Source organism: Mugil cephalus, chromosome 20 (genome assembly GCF_022458985.1).
Source record: "Mugil cephalus isolate CIBA_MC_2020 chromosome 20, CIBA_Mcephalus_1.1, whole genome shotgun sequence".
In the NCBI taxonomy this organism is placed as follows: domain Eukaryota; kingdom Metazoa; phylum Chordata; class Actinopteri; order Mugiliformes; family Mugilidae; genus Mugil; species Mugil cephalus.
Window position 1 is genome coordinate 10,901,209 of NC_061789.1, and position 17,164 is coordinate 10,918,372.

The window sequence follows — 17,164 nt, forward strand, 5'->3', positions numbered from 1 at the left end:
GTGAAGATGCATCACCGCTGCATCATCGCGCTCTCAGTGTGTTTAGGATCGTTTGAGGTGGTTTTTGGAGTAAGATTTGTTGTTTTTGTGCCTCAGAAACCAAATAAACTCATGTTATTGTGTATGAAAATGTCACATTCATTTGCAAATTAATCTCATTTAACTGAGAGAAAAACATTTAAGTTTTGTTAAGATGCTCTGTCTCCAACTTATAGAAACCTTCACAGTTTGTAAACAGTGGGATGTTTTTTTGAGGGGCGGGGCTTAGCTGGAGGCAAAACATCTCAAACACTATAGCTTGTAAACAGCGGTTTGCATATTTCAGTGAACTGTTTTGTTAGGAAAACAGAGAATATACTAATACACTCACTCCCTGAGACCGTTTAAAAAGATGACTCTGACTGATGGGACTATATTCACTGACCCCTACACTCTCATTCACTGGACAGACGATTTAACCAAAGGAGGACACAGAGGGGACGAAGACTGGTCTGTCTTTATCAAGTAAAGCCTCTCCAACAAAGATGTTAGAAGTAAGTGGAACCACTGTGAAAGGGTAACTTAGTAAAGCAATTTTAGCTTGGACACCCCTGAAACACATTGCGTTAGCTAGCTGTTAGCATTAGCATTAACATGTAACAAGAATCCCCCAAATAATGATTGGCCTAACGCAATTTCAGTCACAATTTTTTAAAGCCAAACCAAAGTTGTCTTCGACTGGCAGTGGCTGGTATGTGATAAAACTCGAAGTTAGTGTTTTTGATTTTCTTGATTTTGGAAGCCAAAAATACAGCAAGGCGACATTTTCAGGATTGACAGTGACAGTGTTCGCCTCAAGCCTCCTTCTGTTTTGCCTCCAGCTAAAGTCGTGACGTCACCGTGATGTAGGCCATGAAGGGGTCTATTAAGCCTAAACTGACGCCTGATGCTTTAACTCTTCAAACATTGTGGGAATGTTCACTAACCATAGCCACCCAGAAATCTGACAGATTAATGCATTAAAACAAAGCAGTGGAAGGGTATGAAATTATATCAGAGTGAATCCAGGTTTCCATTGTCTGAGGTATCATTGAGAAACGACGACGTTGAAGTCAAGACAGCTGAGCCGAAGACGGGTTTAACTGTGACAGGAGTGGTGGAGCTCCGATCCACCGCTCACAAATGGGTCATCAGAAAGAAACCTTACCTGGCACTTTAAGTGGCTTCAGGAGTGCTGTGGAAAGATGAAGTTCGAATTGAAGCCTTTGCCCACAAACCCCAAACCTGTGTTTGGAGGAAAAAATTAAAGTGGGATTTGCTGAAACAGACACCTTAACAAATTGAGTAGAATTCATACTTGTGCTCTGGGATATTAACAGGAAGGGTTTCATTAAACAACAGCACAATCCTGATATAAATGAGCCTTAACCTCTAACCCCCGAAAGGAGACTTTCAAATTAACCATGAACCACTTCAAGAAACTCATCTGATCTGAATCTTACAGAAAATATTAAATGTGCTTATACAGGAATCCTGTGCAAAACATCCTAAAACATCATTGTATATAGACCAATCAGACAAAACATTATGACCACCTCTGTAATATTGCGTAGGTCTCCCTTGTGCCTCCAAAACAGTTGAGTCAGTGAATGGACATGGGGTGGCCCTATGGATTAATGTCTTCACTACTAGCTGAAAGAAATACCAGCACTTCACAAGTCATCTACAATGTCTGTCAACATGTCTTTGGTGGAACACTTTCTTCACTGCATATTTCGACCAAAGCCATGAAAAAAAGGAACTAGAGACCTCCGTTACTAATGATATCTTTTCCCCCAGAAACTCTTAACGATGGAGAAAATAAAATCAGCTTTTTCTTTTCTTTTTTTTTTTACCTGCTTCTACAGTGGAAGAAGAGACAGGAAGGGGAGATAGATGATACATGCCACATATGCACCATCTGCTGGTTTTTCCCGTAGAAATTAGAGCACTCACCTGTTACTACCAGGAACTGTCTGCAGGCCGAACACCGCTCTCATTACAACATCCCACTCTGTCAGCTGGACATGTCTATGATGGGAATGCACCGTTGCTGTGATGACAGGTAAATAATGAGCATCAGGCCAAGAATATCCAAGGTTTTTATTTTTTTTTTTTGAGGGCGGGGAGGGGGGCTTCTTTTGAACCAGATTTGGGTATTTAAATGTAGAAGGATAGACAGATGGATACCTGAGAAAATACAGCCATGAAGAAGCAACAGAACAAACTCTTTTTAACCGCAGACAATCAATATCAATTGAGTTCATTAAGATGAAGATGAATTGGGCTTTCAGCCTTGAGACTGTAGCGTCTCTTTCTCTTAACAAGGTTCAGGGTTTGATGTTGGTCACTGCATTTCTGCGTCCCTGAATTTCTTCTACCTGACTGCTTTTAATCCTCACAACACGAGTGCTAGACTGGAGCCGCATTTAGATTTGGGAGAATTAAAATGAGACTGAAAGTCCATGTGCCATGCTGTTTCATTCATTCATTCATTCATTCATTTTCCATTTTCATTTCGGCCAATTTAGAATCACCAGTGAATTTAAGGAAGAACATGCAAACTCCACACAGAATGGCCTCAGTCGGCTGAAGGATTTGAACCCACCATGCTAGATGATACATAGGATTGTACCTTGGCACAGTGGCTATTTAAGCTAAATGTTATGTGTACCTAGTATTGAAGACAAAGTCAAAAGGTGAGATTGATTGAGTGATTAGCTCTGCAGATATTTTGGTCAGAGATAAAACTACTGTGCAAAGTCAAATTCTGACTACTTGTAGAGTTAAGGAAAAGGGGGAAATGCCCACGTTATACCATTTATGCTAATGGTGGCTTAAATAAGTGTTCTATCTCTTCTAGTCTCTGTTAATAATGTCGACATCATGGTGGTGAAAGGAGAAAATTAAGAGGAATGTCAATTTTGTCTGATTGTCAGCTGCACAGGTTATATCATTTATGCTAAGTTGTCTTGAAAAAGAAAGAAAGAAAATTGAGTCAGCAGATCACCAAAGTATTTGGGGTTTGTTCTCTGGAAACCATGAATGTGTGAACCAAACATATTGAAAATGCATCCAACACAACTGAGACGAGTAAAATCAACATTCACGGTGAGCTCATTGTGGAAGTAGGCTAGTAGAAATTTAGTTAGCATCCCTGTACATTGACATTGAAGTACAGGAAAGAAGATCGCCCAGGTTATATCATTCAATTTCAACATTAAATCAAGTTAAAAATGGCATTTTCTTGATGGCGCCAGCTGGGATAGGCGCCATCAACCCCCGCGACCCTGGTGAGGATGAGTGGTAGTAGAAGTTGAGATAAGATGAGATTATTTTGATGGCACCAGATAAAATTAAGGGATCACCATTCATCCTCATTGTGCCATGAATATCCATATAAACCACTATGTCAATCCATGAAGTACACTGTGAGATATTTAATTAAATAAGTAAACAACCCAACATCTTGACGATCCTCCCAATAGAGTTGAGATTAAAGTAACTCAAAAATGAAGAAGCAGAATGTAAAAGGCAAAAATCTCTTCTTCTTTTGACGAAAGAGTACATAGCCAAGGGGAGAAAAGTTGAGTATTTTGACAAAGGTCACAGGCCGGAGGTCGTATAAACATGTTGCGCACTGTCAACCCCGCTGAGCGCCCGTCAGACGAACAGCAAATGCAGCAAGACAACCCATGTCCCCACCAGCTTTAATGAGAGCAGAAAAGACACCGTGCAGAGGAAGGACTTTGGATGTGAATAATTGAATAACGTCCTGCAGCATTTCATCTGCGTAGTGTTCACAACACAAGGACACTTTCAAAAAAGAACCTCAGGGCCAGCCCTACACATATATAGTATATATAAATATATAAGTACATTTATGCCTGGACATGATCTTAACACACCATTGCAAACTGTCGTGTCTCACCCTTAAGACCCTGTTACAGAACTTTTGTTCACGGCTATAGATACCTTTAAAAAAGGTTCATGTCCTCTTTAATTATATATGCTCAGTTTATTAAAATTACCCAACATGCTTCATGTTGTTTAGCCTGATTTTAGTACTTTTTAGACCACTTTCACTACTTCTGGGCCAAATAGATTCATAATTCAGGGAGCTTTTTATGAGTCCATAAAACTGATACTGATAATTTCCTGGGATGTTTCCAGGGGAGAGGCTCGTGTAATTTTATATCAATTATTTTAAGTGGCAAATCTCAGAGCCAGTGATTTAAGTTGGTTAATCAAAGGTAGTCAATGAGTGATTCTGTTCATTTTGACACAGTTTTGATTTAATCTTGATCTTCATTATCGGACGAAAAAGCTTCATAGTCTTAGTCGCATTTTTAGTCATTTTTATCTTTCACAGTTTTTGTCGACGGAAAGTTTTTTTCAGCTTTAAATTGTTAATTAAAAATTAGAAAATGTATTTTCTTAAACTTAGTAAAGCAGTATGATGGCCGAACACCTGTTCCTGACGTAGCAAATCAGTGAGAATATGCACAAGGAGGATTTATTCCAGGAATTACATTTTTAATTTGTGAAATGCTAAAATTATGTACTGTTTAAATACGTGTTAGTAAAGCTGAGGGCAATATGTAGTGCCAGAAAGAAGTTAGAAAACTACTTATTTAACGTCATAGTTGACTTACTTACCATATTTAAAAACGCATTTAAGAACAGTTGTACTTTGAGCTAAATGCTAAGATTGCATCGCTATCCGTAATCTTCACCGTGTTCAATTTAAAGTTTAACTTCGCTGCAGCATTAAATGAAAAGTTGGGAGTTCAGCAAAGATCTCTCATCTAGGATATCAGCACATTTTTCCTCAAACCCTCAAATTTACTGCCAGGTTATTTTGTGGGTCTTGAATATCCTGTTGAAATGTCATGGCAATATGTCCAATATCTTTTGAGTAAAACAAAAGATCCAGAGACTAAAAAAAAACAGGAACTAGATGAGGTTCACCGCAAGGACAGAAAATGATCTGGGAAGAATGTGAAGAAAAAATGTGTGTGTGATTTGCATGCGTAATTCAGTTACATACACACATTCCCATCTTATGGAAAATACACCCACGCCTGAATGTCTGCTGGCCAAAGTTTTTTTTTTCCATGTCCAGGTGGGAATTGTACAGCACATGGGTTGTTTATCACGTTGTGACCACTGCTCTGCTAATTGGAAGAAATGTAACCAGCAGCTGAAGCTTTTTTTTTTTTTTTTTTTTTTTCCTCCTGGAAATAAGACAAGGTGATGTAGCAAGTGATCTGAGATAGTTAATATAGTCTGGTACTCTTAAAAATAAACTGGAGATCTCATCAGAAGTAAGGGAAAGTTGCAAGACTGGGTGTTTCTGGAAACGCTGGGAAGTTCCACCATACATAGGGTAAATTTCTCTAAATTTAGAAAGTGTTCCCCAGACTCCTTGACAGGCACCTGTCGTAAAAAAACAACAAGAAAACAGTCACATAAAGTTTTCCATACACTTTGACTTCTCGGTGGTTTCGGTGGAAACTCCAGGGGCTGGTGGTCCTCCCACGTCTCTGGGGCCCTCAGAAACCTCCCGACTAGCTGCAGCCCTGGAGCGAATTTTAAGATTGCATCTGAGCTGAACTTCCTTACTGTTGTTGCTTCATCTCGTCTGTGTGTCCAGTTACATAAATATCTTTATCACCACATGAGAATCGGCTCCATTCTCGAGATGGCAGCTCTGAATGAAATGCTCACTGGTCGACCATTTACCTTCTCCACAGCTAAAGGTTTACAAGTTGTACACAAGATGATTCGTTGCACAGGTTCAAGGAGGGGGCAGAGGACAGCAGAGTTCATGCGGGTAATGAATTCTCCATTGAGCCTGGGAAATGGGTGCACACGAAGGTCAATGATAGAAAGAATGATCCGAGGAGAAGAAAATCTGAACCGAACGGCCACACTGCTACGCTAACAGGTTTCAGTTGGAGTATTACATTTTGCCAAGCAAGGAGGCAAATAAACATCTGAAAATGTCAAACTACTTCTTCAAAGCTACACTAATTGATTTCAGGCAACTAGAGGCCAGAGAACCACGAAACAAAACCGCATCAACAAAAGCCCTGACTCACTATTGTTATTGTATTATCAACTTACAGGAAACTGTGACTGCTCCGAGGCCGCGGGAACCTCATTGCCCGGAGCTAGCTAATATGCAGACCGACACAAACTATTACTAATATTATTTTTATTCTGTCTTTATTACAAAAGCGTCCAGGCCGAGGCAGGCGGCAGCACAAATAACAGGGTTGCAGACAAGATTCAGGCATGGATGAGGCAATTTACAGGAAGATGACAATTACAAAAAAAAAAAAAAAAACATTCAGCCAAAACAAGTTATCATCACAAAAATCAGACTTGAGCAATATGACTCAAACTGAAAGGATGCCTCAATGTTTTTTTTATTTTACTTTCTGTTTAAACGTGGATTGGACTCCTTCTGCTACAAGTATAGTTTTTCTAATTGGTATGCTGTACGACAGGTCTCTGGTGAAGACACAGAACAGACTAAGACATAAAATGTCAAGGTAGGCCTCCCTGGAGTTATATATATATTTATGTTGAGCAGTCCTGACTCAGACACAGTCGCTTTCGGGCATTAATGATCAGATGACAAAACAGATGGTATTTTTAAATGTAGATTCGGTTTAAATGTGCATATCTGGACATTAACAAAAGTCCTCTTCAGGGTCATAGTGGCAGTACAATTAAAAATAACTAATTTCAGTCTCATTTAGAGACTAGAATAAGCTGAAGAGTTTATCACATGTAAATACACACACCAGCAGTCGGCATAGGCTCTGACCTCATCGCTCCCAGCAGAGCAAACTTGCGCAGCAGAGTGATGAATACATGCAACCACCATCCCAGCAGCCTGGTATATTTGCAGCTTAAAGAAGCAATTTGTAAAATGGTTTTCCTCAGACAGAGCTCCTGTTGTTTTTGTCAAATAGTCCTGAGGTACTGACGGCAATTTCACAAGGCGATGTGCCATGATGCACACCTATCTGCGTTGAAGTACTGACTCGGGAAGAGGAACAATTATAAGGAAAACTAGCAAATACCGACTGTCTTGATTTCCCGTATCGACATCAGAGCAACTGGTCTATGTCTTCCATCCTAGTCTCTGCTCCAGCATAAAAATCACCCAATAACTTGATCAGCCGGATAAGCTATGTGTGATCTCCGCAGCAGGCCCAATGCTGGTGGTCAGGGGAGGGGATGTTGTAAGCAGTGTGCAATGAGGTGGAGGTGCAGCAGAGAAGGCTGGGGTCTGGGCTAGACTAAGAACAAATGCTAGCCGGATTCCTCTTCAAAGACTGTTTTCCAAGCAGAGATAAATTTTTCAAACTGGTGTGAGTATCCACATGTGCTGCAGATATCTTTGATTATCTCCCCACGAGCCGGACTGAGTCATCTGAGTGAAACTGGCTCTCATGAAGTCTCTCTCATTTTTTGGTTCCACCATCCGTGTCTTTATGAGATGCAGAAAAGGTGACTGGACATGTGTTTTCATCGTGAAGGAAGAGGTGTGATGATGTGGGGGCGCTTTGCCGGCGACACTGTTGATGATTTATTCAGTATTCAAGGCACATTTAAACCAGCATGGCTACCACAGCACTGTGCAGCGACATGACATCCTACCTGGAGTGCTGCGTCAGACGACCTGACCTCCAGAATTACCTGTCAGAAACGCAACTGAGATGGTCTGGGATGAGTTGGATCATAAAGCCTCCACCAAATGCTCAAAAAGATGTTGTCAAATCTAATCTAAAACATGTTCTGGTTTAACGCTTTTTGCAAAAGCCCCGTCCCCCTTAGTTACTGTTGCTAGCCAGTCAAGCTTCTTCATGCCGACGGAGTCTCAACACAGTGTCATAGTGGGGAGAAGTGCACCGGTGTGTGTCAGTTATTCTTTTTGGAGCAATAGCTATGCGATGTCCTCCAAATCGAGGCAAAAGGGGTATGCAGTTTAGGGATAAATCCAAAATATTAAAATATGCAACTAAGGGGAAAACATGATTATCAAGGTTATCAAGCAAAATCTGAGAAAGCTGTGTCCTCTATCTCAAACACAACCTCAAGAGTAGTCTGTCCATTCACAAAATGCCACAAGAAAGATGGAAACAACATAAGTTTAAATTGCCTGTTGGGGCGCTATGTTCAACTTTCATGTAAACTGACTGAACATAATGTTAGAAAGCACTCCCAGCATGGAGACCCAGCGCAACAGCTAAAGTTAGCTAACATTAAGTTAGCTAACAATAAGTTAACTGACATTAGTTAGGCAGTAATATTACTAATATTCGCAAATAGTAACCTTAACGCCTCTCTCATACAGTCTTGCTAGCTTAAAGTTAACTAGCTAGCTATCACTATGACTTCAGCTCATTTTAGCCTTACCACGGAGCAGATGTACGTATGCTTGTTTGTTTTCTTGAGATTTAGTTGGGAGTGGGGCAATCCACACAGTTTGATCCACTTAAGGCATCACTTCCTGTTGTGTTTTCAGCTTTGGGAATAACACAACTCACTGAGCCAAACTCTTGGGGTACCTACACCACTTCCCCATTGTGCTTGTCGTACCTTGTTTACATAGTAACGGATGTAAAATTGGACAATCACCATTTGACAATTCCATATGTGTTCCTTCGTAGCTTTGATGTCTACAGTATTAATCTACAGTGTAGAAAATTAAGGTAAACCATTGAATGAGAACTTTTGACTGACTTTGACTTATCTCCATACTTTTATTTCTACTTGAATGTTTGCTTTTGCAAAGTAAGAGTATTATCTTGTCTAGATGTGCACAATCTCTCTAAGAGGTGTTGGTTGGAAGTCCCGACAAAACTTTGATGAAAGATGAAAGAGATGAGACGAAAATCACCAAGAGTGAGATCTCTTTCATTCAAAGACTCTGAAGAAAGAGGAAGAAGACAGCTGCTCCAGTGGAGGTAGCTAGCACCAACTGGACAAAGAAACTGAGGCACCAACAAATATTCCTGAAAAAGTCCACATGAAGAAAGAATATGTCTGCAGAACCAACGGATGCATCCGTGGAGAGTATAATAAAAGCTGCAAACGTACACTACATGGATGGAGTTAGCATAGTACTATGCTAACTTCAGTAGATAAAACAGTGCAGGTGAACTGAGTAGCTGAGTGAATGTCAGATGGGAATCTCAAACTTACAAAAATAACTGGAAACCATGCAGGATACAGAAAAAGATGGTGTCTTTACCATAACAGATAGAAAACAAGGAGAGGAGGAGGGAACTCTGTTCACAGAGTTGGAAGGAAGACAGAAAAAAACTTTAGCAAATACACGATGAGAGATGCCATATGGAAGTGTACAAAAGATTCATCGACCTGTAACGAAGAAGGAATACACTTTGCCGAAGACCTGACGCGGGAGGATTGGTGATCCAGGCAGACCATATGGGCAAATGCTGGGCAGGCAAGAAAAGAGGGTAAGAAGGCAGGTTACAGGGGCAAACAGATGACGGCTCCAGTTTAACCAGTCAAAGAGTTCTGAATATGAGACTCACAACGTTTCTCTTCTCCATCTCCTATAGTTCCTTAAGAAGAACAAAAATGACATTGTTGTGTTATGTGTTGAGTATTTCAGTTAAAACAGATATTTCCTTCAAGGCAAGGGGACTAAAAGACAGTTTTCTTGTTCTTGTTTTGTAAGAGGGCACAAAGTCAATTGGACTCAACATTTGGGTCATAAGGTCCAAGAGCAGCTAAGATCAGAAAGTAATTGTTGTCTCCACTCTGAGACTGTGCTTGGCATATTGACACGTTGTTCATATATGTGATCATGTGATTTGATGGTATTTCTCTCATGGTTGAACGCTTGTGCTTCCTCCAGTTTCTAGTTATTTCCTTGTGTTTTGTCATCGTTTTGAATTTTTAAATTACTTCTTGATGATCTCTGTTAGGTTTACCTGCCTTGACTGCAGCCCTTCCTTTTTTATTTATTATTTATTTATTTATTTTTTAATCAAAGTAAGTTACATTAAAGTCAATATTCTTGTTTCATCCTGCCTCGTCTCCTTGTGTGTTTTGTGTGTTTTGGTCCTACCTCGCCACCACAAAATGTTACACAAAATTCATATCCACAAAATCTAAGAGAATCATGCGTCACACTTAAAAAACGATTACATATTGTGGAATGATTCATGCAGAACCAACAGAATATGTTAAAAAATCATATTAGGAGATTAAAAAACTAAATAAAATGTTTAAATAACAACAGAAATGTGCAAGTAACTGAGTTAGTCTAACAAGATGTTATTGGTCAGATTCTTTAATAAAAGCTAATATTTGCATGTCTTTATGAAAAGCAACATCAATATTAACTGGCTGTCAACCAGAGCAGGATCAAGTTATTAAATGTGAATCTGCTGCCATCTCCAGGAAGAGACGGGACGCTGCCGCTGTAGTTTTACACCAGTGTTAGGACTTCAACCTTCAAAGTAACAAAATACTCCGAGGTCGATGCAAAACACCATCGTCAGTGACACTGACTTCTTAGATAAATTCCTCAAGCAACACCTGATAAATACTATCAACCGTGGGAAAGTAAAGTTGGCACAGAAACCTGAAACAAAAGCAGACGTAATTAAATATAAGCAGTTGTAAAATAATTCCTTAAATACCTACATCGTCCTTTAATAGCAGGAACTACATTTCAGACACTTTAATATTGGTGTTTATCCTTCAAATTCATTTATTAAAAAAAAAAAAAATCTGAATTTGATTTAGAGAATTACCATTTATGTAACATAATAGTTTAAGATACTATACATATACACACACACACACACACATATATATGTAGTTTAAAGGTTCAATATAACTACCTGAAATAATAATAATTAAAAACATAAAACATGTAACCTTAAATTTTTAATATACAAGGTTATCATCATCATTTTACACACAAATGTTGATAAATACATCATGACTTGCTGTAGTCCCCTCAGCTGCAATTAACGGTATTCCTTAAAATGTATTTAATTATCCATTTGGTTTATTGAATTACTTTTTTAATCGTTTTTCTCTATTGCGTTTAATTGGAATATATTTTTTTGAAAACAAACTATTATTAGGAGTGAACATACATGTTTCTTTAAAAAAATCTTTCTAGGATATTTAGTAACTGCATGTTTTTTCTGTTATTGTTATGTTTCTGTTATGTACAATAAAGTTTGTTTTAAAAGCAGAAACAAAAAAAGACGAGGTTCACTCCCCCTTATCAGCCAATCAGAGTCGTGGCTGAAGTGTCCTCCAAACGTCGCCGACTTTAGTGGTGATGACTGGGCACAAACAAAGAGATAAATAATCTATTTCAGGTCTCTGATTATATGTGTGAAACCTTTACAAGGTCAAAACAAATGGATTTTTACACAGGAATAATAGATTATATTGTAAGGCACATAAGGCAATTGTTATACCACAAAAAATATATATAAATATATATATATATATATATATATATATGGGGTAGATATATGTTTAAAATTAAAATTGATTTTTTAAAGCCTTGTAGGTACTTATCGTTGGGATAGTTTGTTTAAATTTTAACAGCGCTTTTAATTTTTCACACTGAACGTGGCTCCTCCGGGTTACTTTACGTGATGACGTAGGTTGTTTGTTGTGACGTTGGGGGTGGCGACGCCGTGAACCTGAGAAGCAGAAAGACGAGCCAAGAGCTGGGTTAGCTGTCCTACATTACTCAGGTAAAACCCCTCACAAAGCAGTAACAGTGGTTTTAAATTATATTCTTAACGCACTGTATAGCGACAGTATGTACATTCGAGCTAGCGTTGTTAGCCTGTTGCTACAAGTCACCTAACTCTAGTTACCTGAGTTAGCCTAGCTTGGCTACATGCGACACCGCCTGGACAAAGGTCTGTTGACACTGGGACGCATGATTTCACAATTTTAGGCAGTTTGGCTCCGTTTTGAGAGAAGGAACCCGCCTCAGTAACATCAAATAACACAATATACTAAAGGTTATACTCAACATACTTCTATAATTTATAAGGACATAGTTACTGCCCTCCACTGTAAACTTTTTACTTGACTGTAAATTGGAAGTCATAATGTAAATGAGCTTAGATCATGACGGTGTCTTTATATTTGTAGACTTTAACTTCCATCATGGCATTGAGAAGCGCAGTGTGCCGTCTCTTGGTCAACCCTCACAGATGTGCCATCGTCTCAGCCTCCAGGGCGCAGGGAACCGCAGCACCTGCCAGACGTGGTGAGTACTGTAACCAGCAGCCAGAGTGATATTATGGTTATAAAGGGGGAAGTCGCACAACCCACATGGGCATCTTGCAACCCAGGTGGTTAGGATTAGCTGTCGGTGGCCACAACATTACAGAACAGGTGTATGTTGTTCAGAACGTACACGTAAACAGTGTTAGTTTAAGTGTTTCGAGCACCAAAAACGAACTGCACACCAAACTATTTAGTGGAGGAAGCACAGCAGGTGTTTGTGAATCGTCTGGCATCCACGGGGGAGAAATGTTAGACTGTAATATTAGCTTAATTTTTACAGTTTATCATTTGATTCTCCATACATAGATCAATTTATGCTCAAGGTAGTTTCTGCTGATTTCTAAAACTACTAATTGGACTGAGGGTCAAATCACTGTACGTGAAAAGGACTTGTGACGTTAAATGATTTCACTTGAACTATTTATTAGCGTTTCAACATGGATTATACCTCCAGATATGTATTAGTGCCTCAAAATGTGTTCCCATTAACTATATTAAGTTTGATTTCCTTGCATTTCATGTACAATGATGATAATCTATCCTATTCTATCCGCAGATGCAGAGAATACCGATCAGAAAGTTAAAGCATGTAGGTGGAGACAATTATGCACTTTTGACGTCCTATATAACATTTTGAAATTGGTCTTTTTGCCAGAACATAAGTTTATTTCCAGTGGTAAATATTAAATTAGTTCTTAACCTAATTATTCTTACAGCTAAGGTCCAGTTCAACTGGCACGACGCCTTGGACCTGGAGGGCCAGCTGACCGAGGATGAGATCATGATCAGGGATTCTTTCCGGACGTACTGCCAGGAGAAACTCATGCCTCGTATCCTGCTGGCAAACAGAAATGAAGGTAAGCGCGCTGTTTTCGTTTTCAGACGTACGTATAAAATGAAGAAGCTCCTGTAACTTAAACTTATATGACAGTGTTATTTTTTTATTTTCAGTGTTCCACAGAGAAATTGTGTCAGAGATGGGTGAGATGGGAGTCCTGGGCCCAACTATTAAAGGTCAGCACGCACACGACAAGGCTACAACATGTTCGATTTTGATTCAAAGCCACAGGGTTTAACAGCACTTGTGGAACAGCTGAAATTCTTTCACATAAGCGACACAAACCAGACTTTGTCCTCATGGTCACTGGACCTGTGTGTGTGTTGTTTGCTTTTGAGAAATGTGTATGTTTGTCTGTGACATGATTGCAAAAGTTCAAGTCCACTAAAATCTTGATCTGTGTCTTTCCCCCCCCTTTATTCTGTACTTTAATAATCCTGTGTTGGGCGTGAAGGTTATGGCTGCGCCGGGACGAGCTACGTGGCTTATGGTTTGATTGCCAGAGAAGTGGAGAGAGTGGACAGCGGCTATCGCTCAGTTATGAGCGTGCAGTCGTCACTGGTCATGCACCCCATCAACGCCTACGGCACAGAGGAGCAGAAGCAGAAGTTCCTCCCCAAGCTGGGTGAGAAGAGTAAACGACAACATTCACCAAGAGATTGGCTGGAATCTGTTTTTATATTTTAATACTTAAACCATGAAATAACACCGACGTTATCTTCCCTGTCACTCGCAGCTCGTGGAGAGATCCTGGGTTGCTTTGGCTTAACAGAACCGAACCACGGCAGTGACCCCGGCAGCATGGAAACCAGAGCCAAGTACAATCCATCCAGTCGCACCTACTCCCTCACTGGCTCAAAGACTTGGTGAGTAGTGAAAAATATTCTGAAAAAGGCTTTAATATCTAATATGTATCGGGAGGATCGATTTCATGTGCCTTGTAAGCCCCTTTCAGCCCCCACATAAATATAGAGTATGAACACATTAACACTCATTCCTTTATTTTTTTCTTTTTCAGTGCAATAGTAGAAATGAAACACACGACATCTTTTTTGAATAAACTTAATTTTGTTTTGTATTAGTTTTTTTCTCAGGAAAGGATTCAGTGTCATTAATTGTCCACTTGGGGGAGCTATTCACAGCTAAAGCAGTTTTTGAAACTTGCCTATAAATAAACAGGAGCCTAGGATGAACTTACTTCAAAAAATAACCAAGTATGCTGTTGATCTCAGACAAAAACTGTCATAAAATGACATCTAAACTAAATTTTTAAAGATGTTTCAGAACATTTTGTTCTGATTCACTGACGCTTAGTTTATACTCCTGCAAGGGACCCACACTTTTTTTTTTTTGTAAAAATGCTACCCAGCCGTGTTGAGTTTCTCTCTGCACTTTGTAAAGTTGTTTCGGTCGGAGTTGAAACTACTGGTATCACTGCGACACAGCAAAGAGAGAATGCGTGTGAGTGGGTGGTTTGTAGGAGGCAGAAGGACGGAGAGTTGTCTGATCTTTTCCGGCCACTGAAAGACGAGAACGAGGAAAATCGCACTTCAGATCAACCACTCCCTGCCCTGCCTTGCACAAATCTGGCTCACGCATCTCGCTGACGTCTCCTCCGCTTGCCCCTTCAGGATCACCAACTCCCCAGTGGCGGACATCGCTGTGGTCTGGGCCAAATGTGACGACGGGAAGGTCCGCGGCTTCATCTTGGAGCGTGGCATGAAAGGCCTCTCCACGCCTAAGATCGAAGGGAAGTTCTCCCTGAGGGCGTCGGCCACCGGGATGATCCTCATGGACGAGGTGGAGGTTCCTGAGGAGAACCTGCTGCCTAAAGTGTCCGGTCTGGGGGTGCGTGAGAAGCGACGATTGCATGAACCCACTCCTACACTACACACTAAAGCTCATCAGTCCTGTCTTGTTGCTTCCAGGGTCCGTTCGGCTGCTTGAACAACGCTCGTTACGGTATTGCGTGGGGCGCTCTGGGCGCCGCAGAGTTCTGCTTCCACGCAGCCCGTCAGTACACTCTGGACAGGTCAGATGGGGCAAATGACAGTTGTCTCGATTACCTTAAGCTGCATTTGATTACTTCTTGATGAACATAATGTTGTCTTTTAAAATCAGAATTCAGTTTGGGGTGCCGCTGGCGAGGAATCAGCTGATGCAGAAGAAAATGGCCGACATGTTGACGGAGATCACTATCGGTTTACAGTCCTGTCTGCAGCTGGGCCGACTCATCGATTCGAAGAAGTAAGCGACGGGTATTAGACGATAAATGTGACAATTGACAGAAAAAGTCTTTGCGTATAGGAATACTTCTCATGACGCCTCACTGAGCCGTTACTTCTCAACAGAGCCGCCCCAGAGATGATCTCCATGCTGAAGAGGAACAGCTGCGGTAAAGCCCTGGACATCGCCAGGCAGGCCAGAGACATGCTGGGAGGAAATGGCATCGCGGATGAGTACCACATCATCCGCCACGTCATGAACCTGGAGGCCGTCAACACGTATGAAGGTGAGGAGAGGACAAAGGAAAGCCGCCCTGCACTGTTGTTCCAGGACAGGAAGGATGAATTCATGAACGTTTGTGTCCTCCTCTTGCAGGTACTCATGACATCCACGCTCTCATCCTGGGCAGAGCCATCACAGGGTTGCAGTCCTTCACTGTGGACAAATAGACGGACAGAGACGCTTGTTTAAAATCCACGCAAGGTTCACGGATAATATCTACAAACTCATCTGTGTAATGAATGTTTCCTCTCAGGTTTATAGAAAATATATTTGAGTGCTTCATCTAGAGAGGACAAACAAACTTGTGGACGGTTGAAAAGAAACATTTTTCAAGAGGGCTATTTTTCTATTCCCGGTCACAGCAGTAAGCCGTTACCCCTTTCACTGTAGTAACAGTTTGGAGGTCAAAGTGAATGCAGAACAGTTATAAAGCTACGCATCAACGTCCACTGTGTGCTTGTAATTTCCTGTAACACTAGTTTTAACTGTGTGTTCTGTGTAAGATGTAATCTTACTACTGTGAGGTGTAGGTGCACTTTAAAAGCTCCAGCATTAATCCGTAATAATGTTGCATGGTTTTATGAAAGATGCCAATCGGAGCCTCAAACAAACAAATAAATAAATAAAAGTGTTTTGAAATGTCTGCAGGAGAATGACGTTGAGTTTACTGACTAGTTCATTTATATTGTTATAACAGGAAACAGGAAAAACACTGATTGCTGAAGAAGCTGATTATTATCAGTTCAACCAGTGACACAAAGTAAGAAACACTGATACGTGCTCAGTTACAAAGAAAACACCAGAATTCATGGGTCTTCAAAATCTTTGGTTGATTAGACATTTTTTATATATATATTTTTTTAAATTCCCCCTCACAAATTTAAATTTCTTTAATTACATATAACATATTTTAGTGAACGGATAAGAGATAGCTCAATATTAAATGCAAAATGATAATAGTAATGTATATGTATAAATAGACTGAGTTTAACATAGAACATATATGTCTCTAAATGCTGAAGACCCCTGCCAGAATTAATTTAGATTTGTAGTCTTAGTCACTGAAACCAAGTTCTTCCTGTTTATGAAATGTATTTCAATACATCAAATAACCAAGGTGCATGATTTCCCTTGAATCTTCTTTTCCGGGACAGCTGAGGAACCCTACAAAATGATTTCACCGCTGTGTTTATAATCCCTCGTCTGATGTGAGGGTGAACAGATAAAAGACCTCCAGCTTCATTTCTTTGAAGAGGAAGGAATTAAAGAACTGTTAAATCCTCACATCGCGTTCTACATGCTGTTACATAAGGAAGCTGCTTTTCCTCTTCTTTCAGTGCGTGTGTGTGTTAAACCAATGCGCTTTTCGTGTTCTGGGTACTAACGGTCCGTTCTGTCATCAACATTTGGACAGAAGCTGAAATGATGGCTCACTTCTTATGTGAAATTAACTGAGAGAAAGATGGCAGATGC

General features: G+C 40.2%; 2 protein-coding genes across 2 annotated transcripts in view; both read left to right on the plus strand.

The window, feature by feature from the left end:
- The window catches only part of LOC124997259 (carbonic anhydrase-related protein 10-like), a 96,424-nt gene extending 93,972 nt beyond the window's left edge, over nucleotides 1–2,452 (plus strand). Inside the window, exon 9 of the mRNA XM_047570835.1 lies at nucleotides 1,887–2,452. Coding sequence (XP_047426791.1) covers nucleotides 1,887–1,918 — 32 coding nt within the window. The 3' untranslated portion in view covers nucleotides 1,919–2,452. The remainder of the gene's footprint in view (nucleotides 1–1,886) is intronic.
- A 9,212-nt stretch (nucleotides 2,453–11,664) lies between these two features.
- On the plus strand, nucleotides 11,665–16,334 carry LOC124998351 (glutaryl-CoA dehydrogenase, mitochondrial-like). The gene is made up of 12 exons (XM_047572675.1): nucleotides 11,665–11,798; nucleotides 12,208–12,325; nucleotides 12,902–12,934; nucleotides 13,062–13,202; nucleotides 13,297–13,359; nucleotides 13,638–13,808; nucleotides 13,920–14,049; nucleotides 14,815–15,031; nucleotides 15,112–15,215; nucleotides 15,305–15,430; nucleotides 15,535–15,695; nucleotides 15,785–16,334. The coding sequence occupies exons 2-12, from the start codon at nucleotides 12,223–12,225 to the stop codon at nucleotides 15,856–15,858; spliced, it is 1,323 nt and encodes a 440-aa protein (XP_047428631.1). The 5' UTR covers nucleotides 11,665–11,798; nucleotides 12,208–12,222; the 3' UTR covers nucleotides 15,859–16,334.
- Nucleotides 16,335–17,164: the final 830 nt, after the last annotated feature.